Below are 16,255 nucleotides of genomic sequence, written 5' to 3' on the forward strand. Positions count from 1 at the left end.
AATTACCAGGGTATCACAGTCATTAACTGTAAAATCTCACCCCAAATTTCTAACTCAATGATTTACAGTGTTTTACAGCAATGTGCACAGTACACAACCATATTGTGCAGGTGTACAGTAAATTGCTGTATTATTGTTGTTTTTGTTAATTTAGATCTTACTCGAACTTCCCAGTATTCCATTGTTCCTGTGTTTTAGGCAAGTTATTTTAGGCAGCTTGTTTGACACACGTTCATTCTTCAATTACCTGTGATTGCCATCTATCATTGGTGTAGGATGGTGTACATGGCTCCTTAAATTTTTTAAATGCAACAACAAATATAGCATATTGCACATAGCCTACCTTTTGATAGACTATGCTATTTTTGTGAAATTGATGAAAGGGTGAATGATTGAAACCTGCAACACACTCCTGCTGGCAACAAGCAGCCCAATCCCAATAAATATTCAATATTAGTGCTTTGGTTTCCCTGAAACAGAGCTGGACTGACAGTATGGCATACCGGGCATTTTACCGGTGGGCCGACGCCTCTCGAGGGCCGAAATTTGTATTTATTTTATTTATTTTTTACAAAAGAGACCGGCAGCCCACGATGTCAAGCTGACGGCCCTCGGCCAGGACGGTTCCAAGGGGTGTCAGGGGGTGGCATTTGCCAGAAATATGATATGCCAGCCCAGGAGCCCCCTCAGATATAATAGACTCTAGCCCCGAAAAAAACGCGTAATAATGAACGAAATCGCAAATAGCGGTTCAACAAAACATCGTTTTTCCCCACACACACTTGAGTGTTGCAAATTATGTTTTGCTTTGAGAGCTAGCTTTTAGTGCTTGCTGTGTTACTTCATGCAGCTGAAGCAAGACTGACCAATGTCATTTTCGCAATCAACATGGGGCACCTATGTAAGTCACACCCTTCTTCTGGGACTGTAACTAGCAACATTTTGAATGGAAGTTTGGCATGTGTACAGAGGCGCATCTTGTCACCAGGCTAGGCAGGCAGCCGTTTGGGGCCCCCAAGCTACTACATGGTGAAAAAACTATAATGGCGCCGATTTGTGTCAAATGTCCATTCTTTTGGGTTTTTGCTTGGGGCCCCCTCTGACATTAGAATCGCCTCTGCATGTGCTGTGGATTTCACATAAAATGATAGCAGTGAATTTTAAAAGTTTCAATTGGTGTCGTGAGACCGCTCATTTTCGGCAAGAAAGGTTATTTTAGTTTTTGTGCGAAACTGGGTAAAAGACTACAACTTGTGCCTCAAGTATTTGACATGAACCGCGGCTAAAGTGCCTGAACGTTAGACATGCGACTTCTGTTGTGTAGTCCAAATAATTGCATATTTTTGCATGCACTTATCTCACAAATCGCTTGACCAATGAAGTCGACAAGCACATTGGTTATCAATAATTCTGAATTACAGCATATGCACAGCATGTGATCTAGGGGGGAATGTAAAGCGGATCGGAAAACTGGTTTGATCCAGGGGGTCAGGATCAAAGAAACTCAACAGAAGAACAATCTCTCGGGGGGAAATGCATTGGTCACGGTGTAGTACGGGGGCGTTGCCTGAGGACACGAGTGGATGGAAAATTAACTCCCTTGCGCATGGTCATTGGTCAGTGGGTGCGATGGATACAATTTTCATACTCCCTTGCACATGGTCAGTGGGGGCAACACCATGATGGATAATTTGTGGCCAATTAACGGCAGCTGTTGGTCAGCAGTAATTGCTGGGGGTAATTAAGGACAGCTGACAGACATTCACGCTGTCCTATGACCTGTTCCACAGTGAATAACATTTCCGTACTCCCCTCGCCATCATTTCGTACTACGCTGTTATGACGTGAGTAAGCCCTCTTGTCTCAAGCCTCTTTGGTCAGGATTTGGGTGATTAGCTTTGGCGATTAGCAAGGGACTTCCTCGTCGCAATTCCACCATCACTTCGCTCAAAGAGGTTGGACGCGATTAGTGTTGGGCACACATACCTGTACAGGTGTGTGGTTGGGCACCTCCATGCATCCAATGCCCGTCAATCGTAAGTCAGTCATTAACGTGGCACGTAATTGGCTGAGTAAACTGGTGGTGGAAACGACATCTTTGAAGCTGAAGCTTGGCTGAATTCACTAGCCTAGCATTTCCCATTGAAATGACTGGAGGCGGGACTTATTCACTCTCCAGTTCTTATACTACCTCCATGGTTTGATCAGTCCATTACAGCCCAGTCAAACTTGTTGACTTTCACAGCCTCATGAGCTGCCCAGAAGGGGCGGAGACTTAGATACCCCATAGTGGATCATGTTTTCTTTTGTATCCCACCTCAGAGTTAATAAATTAGAGCCAACCTGCGAAACTCCCATGAATGTCCATTGGTTAAACTCTCATCCATCTTTCTAACACAGCACTGCATCCCCTAAAATGTCATTAGAAGAGCAAAACAGCACTTCAAGAGAACAGTGTGATGGAATAGTTGCATGCTAATGACGAACCCAAGTGGGACCAGAAACTTGTCAAGAAGTGAACAATTCTTATGAAAATTTCGCTATTCATGAAATCGTTGACTTCTGGAGAAGTTTCTGGTTTTTGTCAGAGTGTTTATGTATAAGGTTTTCAAAAATCAGTGGATACATATCAGTGGAGACAAATGGCCTTATTTCACATTTTTTTGTCTGAAATTGTTAAGCTTATATAGTCTAATTTTTCTCATTTCATTCAATGAAATAGTTGTTATGGCAATTCTTTACTACTATTTTAAGGTCATTTTCATGTCATTTGTGTGGTCACTTTTTACTTAAATTATGCTGTTAAGAATGACTGTGGTGTCACAGTAATTAACTGTAAAATTTCACAGCACATCACTGTCAATTATTTCAAGTTTACTGTGATGTGCACAGCACACAGGCACACTGTAAAGGAGTGTATTTTTTGTTTGTTCAGATATTACTGGGATTTCACAGTATTTTATTGTTCCTGTATTATGACTTGTATTTTAGTCATTATTTTAGGCGGCGCAATCAACACTTATTCATTCTTCAATTGCCTGTGATAGCCAGCTGCAATACCACACCTACAAATTCAGTCATTGGCCATTGGTTTCTGAACACAGCTTACCTTAATTTTGGTAATATGGCCAATTTTTAGAGCAAAAATTGACCATTACCAGGTATTTCTCAAGAAATTATCTTCAAATAGTAATATGGTGTTTACATAACAATCATTTTATTTAGTGAAATGGGAAAAGCTGCACCCTACAACATTTTCAGACCATAATAAGGTAGGATACAACCCGTTTTCTTTTCAGCAGGGGCCATTTTGAAAGTAATGGATACCGGCCAATAGGGGGCGCCGCCAACTTGCCTCCAATGATTTTTGGAAACCTTACACCCATGCCTAACACCTTGCAAAAAATCAGAAACTTGTCACAAAGTGAACAATTGTTATGAAAATCCACAAATTCCCTCCAGACTAGAAGAGAGAGGGAGAGAGAGGGTGATATGACATGAGATGTGAAGACTGTAAAAAATAGGATCGTATAGGCTAACATTTGCCCATCAGCTTTGCCTGTTGACAGCTATTGTAGCCTCCTCACCTATAGAAAACTGCACATTGTTCTGCTTATGGTGAAATTGCTTCAAATTGGTGAAATTGCTTCAAAACTTCTTCTTTGAACAGGCAAAGATATTCTCATACAATAGGCAATGCTTTTCAGGTCCTGGAGCAAGTGTTACTTCACAAGAACACCACAAGGGGTCACAGTGCGCATGTGAGAGGGATGAAGCAGGAGATTCAACAATTTCTTACAGGCTGCACTGAGTTTGGCTCGTGCACATTTTTACAGGGCAAACCATTGACCCTCAAACACCTGTGTGAAGTTGGCACCCTATATGTTGAAAATCTGATTAAAAGCATTTTGGTTCGATTGTGCAGCAAAAAGTAGCATTTGTGCACAAACCCTCTTTAAGATATTTGCATTTTAAGAGGTTGGTGACCTTAGGTCACTCAGCACCCCATTAACCTCCAAATGACTCAAAAATGGTTGGAATTGTTTGTGCTTCGTTTGTGCTTCGTTTGTGCACCAACTTTGATGTCGTATAACTCCTGAATGACTAAAGCTATGACTACGAAACTTTGTGACTTTTCCTAAAATGAAGTTGGCTACAGTGTGATACCAAAAGATTAGGTTTATCGTTTTTGTTGTTGCCATGGCAACGGTTTTCTGACAGGTACGCCTGACCAAAAATCACTGATCTAAGTCTCATCATCATCACTTTTCATATTTTTTTTCATTTTCATTAGCATCAGACACCCTTGTGAACATTTGAAGTGGTCTGAAGCACATAATAACCAAAATTGATGTGCATTACCCAAGTAGATGGAAAATACATTAAGGTCACATTTTGGCCAATAAAATCAGGAAATGACGTCACAATGATGTCAAAAGAGACCCCCCCCCACCCCCCACCCCCCCCCCCCCCCCCCCCCCCCCCCCCCCCCCCCCCCCCCCCCCCCCCCCCCCCCCCCCCCCCCCCCCCCCCCCCCCCCCCCCCGGTCCCAGGAATGCCAAAAAAGCCCGGTTAACATCCAAGGGTTAACATCCAAATGACTTCAAAATGGTTGGAATCGTTTGTGCATCATTTGTGCACGTTTGTGCAGGCAAAATTAAAGTTTGTGCACAAATCATTTTTATGCTATTTAACTTTTAATTTTTCGAAAGTAGGTCACTCAGCAGCCCGTCAACCTCCAGACTGATCCTCCATTGAGGCAGTCGGTTCATATGCAAAATAGGGAGGCGGACCACTTGGAGGGTCACAGGTAGCCTCAAAATGAATGGCAGTGACCCTCTTCACACTTCAAAAAAGTGGGACAAACAGATGACCACGAGCACTTGTAAAATCCACAGTCCCCCCCTCCATTTTTTAGTTATTTAACTTTTAATTTTGTGAAAGTAGGTCACTCAGCACCCCGATTTTCTTGTGCACAATATGTCATGCTTAATGATTATATGGATTTTCTACTTTTTTTGTATTATTGCCATGTTTCTTTATGGATGCTATACATAGAAATTATCTGGGCAGGAAAACAAACAGCACTTATAAGACAAAATGTCTGGTAACTATGAAGTGTTGAATCATTTATTTGGACAAACGGCACAACAACGTGTGAACATGTGAAACCAACAATAAAACTGGCAGAACTGATCAGACTGTAACGGGTCTGGTATAAACAAGGCAGACTAGAACATGAAACATTTTGTCTGGCAGTGCAAGATTCAAAACTGCAGGCTGTGGGTTGCTCCGAACCATTCAAGCTGCCTCTGCATGTTATGACCAACAAAAGCAGCAGTAATTCAAACGTGTGGAGGACGGATTTGTGACGAACCTCAAATGGGAATATATTCCCTCAAATATTTCCCTCATTCAGGACTGTTTTATTAGTTTTCTTGTTGAACAAAATTAATCTTTGGTGCAGATAACATGCGGTAAGATGACAGACTTGTAACAGGCCATTGTAACATTTTTGGCAAGGTCATCTGTGTATAGCCGGATCACACAGCACTCTCGATTAAAAGGTGCCAAACATAAACAAAAACTGTGTAAAATTGAAAGAAAAATGTCTGCACACTTAAATCCCCTTTGTGTTCTTTTTAATAGGCCAAGCTTTCGGTCTACTGACCTTCCTCAGGGCTCAGTTACAAATGGAACATACAAACACACATATCAATTAAGACTCATTAGGTGTTCAGTGACACCTGCACTGGTTGTAGTCCAAATGTAGTGGGAGTTGTAGTTTTTCTCTTCTTCCTGGTTGTCATTCTTCCTCTACCTAAGGTAGCCAGGCATACATATTACATCAATGCACCAAACAGAGTTTGCATTTTTGGCAAGGTCATCATATTCCTCCCATCTACATGATCGCCGACAGAGGGCCACATAATGCCCAACCATTTTTGAGTCATTTGGAGGTTGACGAGGTGCTGAGTGACCTACTTTCACAAAATTAAAAGTTAAATAACAAAAAAAAATGGGGGGGGGCTGTGGATTCTACAAGCGCTCGTGGACATCTGGATGTACCTATGTTTGTCCCACTTTTTTGTCATTTCCCTGAATTCACGAGGTAGGCTGTGAACTTTGAAGGAAGTTTCCCCAGACTCATTCACTGCCGACCCTCCGAGTGCTCCGCCTCCCTATTTTGCATATGAACTGACTGCCTCAATGGAGGATCGGTCTGGAGGTTGACGGGGTGCTGAGTGACCTACTTTCGAAAAATTAAAAGTTAAATAGCATAAAAACGATTTGTGCACAAACGTTATTTTTGCCTGCACAAACGTGCACAAACGATGCACAAACGATTCCAACCATTTTGAAGTCATTTGGATGTTAATGGGGTGCTGAGTGACCTACTTCCAAAAAATTAAAAGTTAAATAACATAAAAACGGTTTGTGCACAAACATTAGTTTTGCACAAACGTGCACAAACGAAGCACAAACGATTCCAACCATTTTTGAGTCATTTGGAGGTTAATGGGGTGCTGAGTGACCTAAGGTCACCAACCTCTTAAAATGTAAATATCTTAAAGAGAGTTTGTGCACAAACGCTCATTTTGCTTGCACAATCGTGCACAAACGATGCACAATCGAACCAAAATGCTTTTAATCAGATTTTCAACATACTGTATGGGGTGCCAACTTCACACAGGTCCCTCAAACTGATGTGATACATTTGATTTGTAAAATGGCCTTCTCCTTTAACAGTCACCAGTCAACGTTGACCATGTTGGAAACAAAGGTAGGCCTAGTTGAAAACAAATAGGCCTATGCAAACATGATTTTTTTGTCTTGTTGTAGCTATGTTATTAAATACAGTATTTCAAATCATGTTATGCTTTACCTACTTGCAGGGAACTGCTTTGATCATGAATCATCTTTGAAAATCTGTGTTTTCATTTGATGAGAATCTGAATATAATGTGATGCCTGAATATAATGCCTCCATAGTAGAGAAGTCAACTTGATGGCGCTCATATGAATGACAATGTTCTGATCTGAAAATGGAAGCTTATCAGTCAGGTGTCATAGTCGTATAATTGTATAGGTACAAGCAGGATGTTGGCTCTCGTCTTATCTTTGTCCTATTTGTTTGGCCTCAAAATGCAAAACAGCTCAAAAGTGTAGACAATTGTAAAACCATATAGGCCTAAACAAAATAAAGCAGACACAACAAAAGGAATTGATTATTATCATAATATTCATGTTTTTGTTGTTTGATCTCTATACACTATATGTGACTCACTAACATTGAAACAATACTGTTTGAAAACCTTTTATTAGTTAGTTATTCGTTATTACATTAGATGCTATTTGTTTTTGTTTTTGTTTGTTTTTCATAACTTCACATAACGTCTCAATTTATTTTCAGGTGTTTTGGGAGCTGCCAACCGCCTGGGGTTCAGGATCCGCCAACCAGGTCAGTCAGATAAGCATTAGGCTATTGGAGTCTTATAGCCTCTTACTGCAGATGAGCCCGTTATCGATCATGATGATGAAAAACAAGTTATTTTTGGCAACTGACTTGGCTTTCACAGACCAAACATTAACTCTTTTATAGGTGCCGCATGTGGCCTATTAATGACAAACCTGTTTGAGGGAAGCTGATAGCACCATAGCATAAATAAGTTTGAAGGTTTTGAGGCTGCATCATTCTTCACAGAGACACACCTGAATCCAGAGAGGATGAGACAGGCAAGGTAAAATGTAATACACGTCATCTAGATCTTTTTTTATCTTCTTCAAAAATACTGATGCATGTACAGTATGTATGTATGTATGTATGTATGTATGTATGTATGTATGTATGTATGTATGTATGTATGTATGTATGTATGTATGTATGTATGTATGTATGTATGTATGTATGTATGTAGGCCTATGTATGTATGTATGTATGTATGTATGTATGTATGTATGTATGTATGTATGTATGTATGTATGTGTGTATGTATGTGTGTGTGTGTATGTACAGTATGTATGTGTGTATATGTATGTATACATGTAGTGTTTGTAAGGAATCAACAAAAAGTTCATAATGACTAACCTTTAATGAGTCATATGGAGGAGTAGCGACTAACCTAATGAAAATGTGTGATTTCTTAACAGAATCAGCCAAATGGAAATTCTTCACCTGTTTATTTGTTTTACATTGGGCTTCACAATGGTGCAAGGTGAGTAAATGTAAGTTTTTTTTCATCGAGATCTGTGAAAGTGAAGTGAAAGCTCACCTGGGAAACTGCAACTCATTGTCATTGTGACACAGCACTCAACCGCACACAAGTGCACACTGCACTCAACGAAATTGCATGTATGCCTCAACCGTGCAAGGGGGTAGGCCCATTGGTGCCCCAAGGGAGCAGTGCAGGTTGATGGGGGAGACTGGTTAATTACTCCCCCACCAACCTGGCAGGTCGGGAGTTCAACCGGTAACCGTGGGCTACAAGTCTGATGCCCTAACCACTTACCCATGACTGCCCATCTACACAGAGTTGAAACCTATCTTCAGTTCAAAAGATTTCTGTCAGAAAATAGTCACTGTTTTTGTCTTTCAAAAACTACATACATCTTAATTTCTTTATAATACACCCTTATATTAAGGTTAACATTTTAAAGTACATCAGTGTCATCCCCCATTTTCAAGCCATATACATGTTTATCTATTTTTTTATCTATTTTTCTTTACCAGCTAAAAATTTAGCCTTGAATGGAAAGGCAACTCAGTCAAACCTGATTGAAAACCCCTATGCAGGGTACAGTGATGCCCACAATGCCATTGATGGAAATCGTGATTCAAATTTCTATCATGGATCCTGCACTGCCACGGACACACAGACAAACCCCTGGTGGAGGGTGGACCTGCTGAAGGAGTACATCATCACATCAGTGGTCATCACCAACAGAGGGGACTGCTGTCCTGAGAGACTCAATGGAGCTGAGATTCACATTGGCAGCTCCCTGCTGGACAATGGCAACAGCAATCCACGGTGAGAATCTTAAAACTTCAATCTGCCTCACGGCTCTGTGCCTTATCTCTCATTGGGGGTTAACTCCATGCAAATATGTAGCTGAATTGCTTATAACACTGTCATAGCCTAGAAATAAACAAAAATATGTAGTTTTTCAAAAGAAAGGAAGTTTTTGACCCATCTGTTCTCTTGCGGCATCCTCATTAATATGACAAACTATAAAAAGGGTAATTTAGCTATAGGCTTAATACATGGTCAATTTTGAACCTCTGTACTCAAAATATTTTTTTGTGGTAAGCATAATCTTTTTTCAGCCAGTATTTAAAATGCTTTGCTGTATGCTATGTTTCTGATTTGCTTTCAGAGCTGGCGTGATATCCTCTATCCCAGCTGGAAGAACTCTGACCGTCAGATGGGATAATGTCAAGGGTCGCTACGTTAATGTTTTGTTGCCAGGATACAATAGGCTTTTGACTCTGTGAGGTTGAGGTTTATGGCTATTTGGCACCGACTGGTAAGCATCAATTACATCATTGTTACGAGAAGATGTACAACGTTATAGAGGCAGAGGCAGCAAGACTAAGCACATCTCTTGCAGCCTTCAAGAAACAACTAAAGACCTTCCTCTTTCGAGAGTATCTACTAGACTAATGCTTGAGCTGGCTTTGCCCCAGGGCAGACTCCTGACATGATGTTTAGTTTAGTTTAGTTTGTGTGTGTGTTTGTGTGTGTGTGTACTCGTTATTTACTCTTTATGAAAAAAAAAAAAAAAACGAACTCCTCTTTGCAACTGAACTTATTGTTCTGTATATCTCCTGTGCACTTTGTAGGCTATTTGCTTGTGATGTTGGCTTGATTATGTCCTCTTTTTTTGAAAGTCGCTTTGGTTATAAAGCGTCTGCCAAATGCAATGTAATGTAATCGAATGTAATTTAATGGCATATACTGTAAGTGAAACCCATCGAAAAGTCGTTCCAAATATGTTTTTTACAGTGTGTTCTCATTGTCACTGCAGGTGAGAATGTGGCCTTAAGAGGGAAGGCCACTCAGTCAGACCTTTATGGACAAGGCTTTGCTTCCAATGCTATTGATGGGAATCGGGATGGAATATGGGGTCATGGGTCCTGTACTCACACAGTGGCTCAGCTCAACCCCTGGTGGAGGGTGGACCTGCTCCAGACACACAAAGTCTTCTCAGTGATCATCACCAACACTCTGGATAATATTCCTAGGCGACTGAATGGGGCTGAAATCCGGATTGGCAATTCCTTAGAAAACAATGGCGTCAATAATCCCAGGTAAAAGACTGCTCCGCTGATGGAAAGATGATGAATGGGACTTCACACAATATACATTTTAATGTCACTTTTAATTAAACAAACTAAAAAGCCAACATTTTGCTCACCATGCTATCGTCCCTGCCACCGGGGAGTGTTAATGTCGGTTCCGGAGTTCCTAAACAGTTAATCGACAGGGATATCACCATTAATAGCCTATAATACACTGCATGGTTCAAAAGCTAAGGGCTGTGGGTTTAACCCATTTTAGCCTGGAGACACATATACAGGTATGCTGCATACACTACAGGCTTTTGAGATTTGAGGGTTTTTATTAGAAATGTATGTTTGAGCTGAATGAACACATTCTAGCACGAGGGTGCTAGCTTTCAACTCATTTCATGTTTGTATCTGCTTCGGAGGCTGAGTTAGGCCTAGGCCTACTTAAGATTTAATAAGCAACATGGGTTAAACATCATTGTTCAAATTGCCTCTGCATGCCATGACCAGTTAGAGCAAAAATTAGTAACCTGCTCCAACAGTGACTAACCTGCACCAACGAATAAAGCAGGGGTTAAAAAAAATTGTGGTGAGATTGGAGGACAGGTCGGCCGTCCTTTTGTGTCTGACCTCCAACGATGCAGTACTAGACCTACTCACAAGACAGAAATAGACAGTTATCTGCCTTTGGTTTGTGTATTTACTAGGCTATGTTATATTACTGTTTACACAGATTTGGATTTTAATGAAGCCATAATTTGGTCTCCGTAATAGATCTTGTTCCTTTTGTATTTGCCCATTTTATCAGGTGTGCTGTAATCTCCTCGATTCCTGCTGGGTTTTCTGAGACGTTTCAGTGCAACGGCATGGAGGGACGTTATGTGACTGTGGTGATACCTGGACGTGCAGAGTATCTCACTCTCTGTGAAGTAGAGGTGTACGGATCACCACTGGACTGACGCCTTTGAATAAAGCAGCCATAATGAATGTCACAGCCAGGGGCGTAGCAGCAAATTGTGGACCCTACAATCAGCTCCCAGGACTGTGTGTGGGCCCCCTATACATTGGGCCCTGGTGATTCAGTCACACTTCCCTCTACCCTGTGCGACACCCCTGGTCACACACTGTAAACCCTAACATGTTCAATGAACCCAAAACATTTGGGGTAACACATTGCCTCAAAAAAACTGATTTTTCAACGATTGAATGAACATAAAAAGTTAAGGTTGCGTGTACCATAATTTTAAGGTACACTGCATTATTTGATTTGAGTACAATAAACGATTGTCTCATGATGTAGTAATCTGTACTTATTAGTTGGGTTGAAATGTATTGTTTGTTTAAATAATTCAATATTATTTGTTCTTTTTCCAAGCCTTTTAATTTGGCTACTGGTAAATATGCACCCTATTTTACTACTAAATATGGGGTTGAGGTCTTCAGTATAGCACCTAGACATGTTTTTATGCACTTCAACATTTACATAGCATTTTCTTTGTACAATTGAGGGTTCAACACTAAATAAGGAAACTCCAAACTAGAATATGCATACTTCAACATTTCCAAAACAGCACATCTATTGATGCAAGAGCTATGAATAAAAAACAAAACAGATTGACTGTCTTTGAAGGTTTATTGTAATGCAGCCATGTAAAAACTGAACAAAAAAACAATAAAGCATTTCTAAATTAGGCATGTTACATACAAAATATTTTTTTGTTTTACTAACAACATACAAAATACACTTACCACTATATTTTTTGTACAGTTTGTTATGGGATAGACTGGTTAAGACTGTGATTAACACATCTGCTACTGAGTAAAGGATTTCCCACTATGACATACCAAACTATATGAAAACATGGTAGGAAGTGTAAAATACAAACCTATTTGGAAACACTGTCAAGTGGCCATGCCTGTAAATGTTGATATACCTTTTTTCACAACACAGTAGTATCAGAACCAGCTGAACGAATTGCAGGGCATGTTTACCATGCACAGTGGGTAGTTTGTTTACAGGTATGGCCATTTGACAGTGTTGGAGTTAGCCTATTCACACAACAAAGTAGCATAAAGTGCATTATAAGTCACTCCCTTCCACAACAGAAACTCTGGGAATGTCACTTTGTAAAAATATACAACTCATTCAAAGCTGTTTTTCTTTTACACATAAATTGTTCACAAGCCAAAGGTAACATCACTTTTTTCAACAGCCTTTGTACATTAAGAGTCCTGAAATGGTTGTACATTGCACTTGACAGATTTTAAAATAAAGATTACAAATGAAGATAAATTGAATACAAAACGCAACTACTTAGCACAAAGGCCCACAATGATTACTTGAATAATGGAATTAACCAAATCAGCAAACACAAAAACATCTTCCAAGGTCAAGCTGGACATTTTACCTCTACAACTATATGTTCAGACAGTTTGTTATGGGACAGGCTGGTTAAGATTGAAATTTACATATATGCTACTGAATTAAGGATTTCGCAATTCTCAAAATGTAAGCAAGACTCGAATGACTGGTTGCACGCTATCTATCTCGCATAAAAATACAAATTGTATCTTTGACGACAGATGACACGGAGTTCACTATCCTATCAAAATAAAAGTTGTAAATTGTTGCAGGAAAAGTTGGATTTTTTTTTTAGAATTACATTTTTTTTTACACCAAGGCTCCGTGACCCACCCATGACCCCTCCAGTTGAGAAACACTGGTTTAGAGTATTTGCCACTGCTGTGGTAGCACCCACTACCTGTGTAGTCATTGTAGAGGTGGTGACTTGAACGCTAAAAAATTGGGTCGCAACCGAATGAGAGTGGAAAATGGTGGGTCCCAAGACTGTTCCAGTTGAGAACCACTGCTCTAAATAGTAGCATGTGTGCAAATCTCAATCTTAACCACTATACCGTATGACAGACCAATCCATCTGAAAACATAGTGGGAAATGTAAAATACTAATCTGAAGTGACCTTACATGGCCAGCTTATTAGTCAAAGAGAGCAATTTGGCCTTCAACTCCTTTTTCTCCAAACCCAAGAAAAACCTGTTGAATGAACCGGAATGTGTTTACCATGCATTTTGGGTAGTTCAGGTGAAGTGCACGTCAAGCCATCGGGTAGGCACATTGCCTGGAGCAAGTTTTTGATATTGCCCATCACAAAATGTCCATAAGGATGTGTTTTAGGGGATTGTAGTGCAACACCATCATGATGAATAACGAAGATTCCAATTTGGATGTGTTTGTAGGCGTCCTCATCATCCACATCCTAGAAATAAAAATAAAAAGGGTTGTTTTACTCTGAGAACAGAACACTGGCTGCAATAGAAGGGTCAAACACAAGGAAGTATGACAGACTACAGGTAGGCCTAATCTAGAAGGGTCACATAGGCTGCTTTGTGGCAAAATATTACAAAACCTATACAAAGGTTACATTATGAAACAAATATTTTTTAATAACACACACACACACACACACACACACACACACACACACACACACACACACACACACACACACACACACACACAACCTGTGCACATGCTCCTAACTCCATTATGACCTTGCAAAAAGGGAATTGTCAGATATCTCAAAGTTCTCCATCAAGACGGGAAATGACTGATAATTACATTCACAAACCTGGGTTTAGCGCAAATGCACATCCAGCAGCGGTCCTCCTCTCTGACTTCATCAGACCAAGAGGAGCAGGACAATGGCGATCAGGGGAGTCATAGGATTCTTGCTTCAGGTTTTCCCCCACGACCCTGCTACCCTGGAACACACCAATAAATCAAAATGTAATGTCAAAACACTTCCACACTATAACAATCATTCACATTTGCGCACGCACACACACACACACACACACACACACACACAAAAACCTCTCTCTCGCACACACACACACACGCACGCACAAACTCTGTCTCTCTCCCTCTCTCACTAAACACATGCACATGCTAACATTAGCAACTAGAACACGCAGCTTAGCTGAGTGGTCTAAGACTATGCACTGCTAAAACATTTAGAAAACAACCAGGGCAGTGATACCACTTCACAAAGACAAAAAAATGATCTACGTTCACAACCTCAAATAAACAATGATGTGTTAACCGTTTGAGACAATCAAGCAAGATGGCACTGAAATGTAACCAACATTGCACTGTGGACATGCTCATAATAGCTAGCTGCTTTCAAGTTTAAGCTAGCAGCTAATAGCTGGAAAAAAACGTTTCTGATCATTTAAGTAGACTAAAACATGTGCAAAACTGAAAACTATACACAGCCCAATGATAGATATCTAATACAAAGCATGGGAAATAGGCCTACATTCTGACATCAACTACACATTGGCATGATAGCACTTACCAAAGACAAGAGATACTGCATGATTAGACACACTACTACACAGTAACACTGAAATGACTGACTGAAAACAGTGAATCGCGTGCACTTACCCTCATCGTTCCTTGTCTTCTTTCCTCTGTTTCTTCCTCTTATTTCTCATTGAATATTTCAACTGTTGGTCCTCATCCTGCTGCCCTGCTGCCAGTCACAGGAGTCTTGTTCGTTCCTGAGAAACGTTGCGGGGGCGGGGCCAATGTATTTGCTTTTCAAACTAGCCAATGAAATCTTTCCAGTTGCCAGTGAATCAAATTGTCTGATTATTTCAATCCAAATATATAGGTTGTATGTACAAAGTGGTCAAAAAAGGTTATGTATATCTAAAACTTTTGGGTTTCAAACAAGAAATCAATGTATCTATATCCAAGAGACCTCATGTATTTGGGTCCATATAACCTGTGGGTTTACAGTGCAGCATCATTTCGAGAACCCGCAATTAATTGTAATTTTATGTGTGTCTGTTTAAACACTGTGTTTGTCTGTGCGGTTGTTGTTTTTCATTTCATTCTAATGATTAAACATGTTTTAGTTTTATGACATCCAGGGACACTGACAGGGGGGACAAATTTGGGAGTTTGGAGAAAGGGCCCCCAGAATTTGATTGGATAGTCATTAGATATTATGTGCTGGGGCCCTTTCAAATTACTTTGTCCTATACAGTACATTTAGACCATGTTAATGCAACACTTAAAGAGTAGAATTCAACACTTACAGTGTTGGACCTTTTAAGTGTTAAATTAACTCACAAGGTGTACTAGGCCCAAAGCTGTCAACACCACTGATCACATCATATTTAATTTTCTTTTTCGTGTGGTCCAATCTATTTTTGCATGGTAATTGCACAAAATATAGTCCACTAAATTGCTCAGATCTTCAATTAACAAACAATATTCCAGTAATACCACGAATGGAACTCTGAGATCACAGGCCTCTGTCAAGGAGGATCATTGCACCTGTTTTCTATTGATGAATGCAACTAAGAAACCCAAAAGTCCTGTCTTGCAAATTTTTATAATCACTCAGAAATCTTGACTGAGGTTCCTGAGCTACTTTTTCATCCACCGCACCACACAACAAGTTAAAGTCTATACAAATTATGACAGGCGGATGGATGGAGAGTCTTGTGATATGATGCACAAAGTTCAAGCTATCTTCCAGTACATATCCTTGTATTTTGTCTACTACAGGAAATGTTATTATGCCATTGGCATCACTGTAGTTATGGTTGTTGGAATGTACTAACCTGAGAAGATATAACGTGTGTTATTTACACCAGTAATGGATGCAATTAATTTCAACAATTGTCTTCAATGGAAGAATCAAAATAAATGAAACACATCAGAGGGCCAACATTTTCATTTGATGTCACACCTTACACCAATATTGTAATTATATTATTCTGCAATGACTAGGTGTATTTCTTATGCTACTACTGTAAGACTCAGGCAGACACCTCACAGGTTGACACTTAAGACCACAAGGGGTCATCACATAAAGTAATCTCTCTGCTTGAAATGGATATTTACAGGGGAATTTAATCATTAATCATTTGGTA

At 40.1% G+C, this 16,255-nt stretch overlaps 1 protein-coding gene across 1 annotated transcript; it reads left to right on the top strand.

Moving 5' to 3' along the window:
- The first annotated feature begins 8,205 nt into the window (after positions 1-8,205).
- si:ch211-215k15.4 (uncharacterized) lies at positions 8,206-11,246 on the top strand. Its single transcript, XM_063199925.1, is given in 6 exon segments — positions 8,206-8,215; positions 8,731-9,028; positions 9,375-9,482; positions 9,484-9,524; positions 10,026-10,308; positions 11,096-11,246. Coding segments are annotated over 6 exon segments (891 nt in total).
- Positions 11,247-16,255: the final 5,009 nt, after the last annotated feature.

The sequence above is a fragment of the Engraulis encrasicolus genome, chromosome 5, assembly GCF_034702125.1.
Source record: "Engraulis encrasicolus isolate BLACKSEA-1 chromosome 5, IST_EnEncr_1.0, whole genome shotgun sequence".
Taxonomy (NCBI): Eukaryota; Metazoa; Chordata; class Actinopteri; order Clupeiformes; family Engraulidae; genus Engraulis; species Engraulis encrasicolus.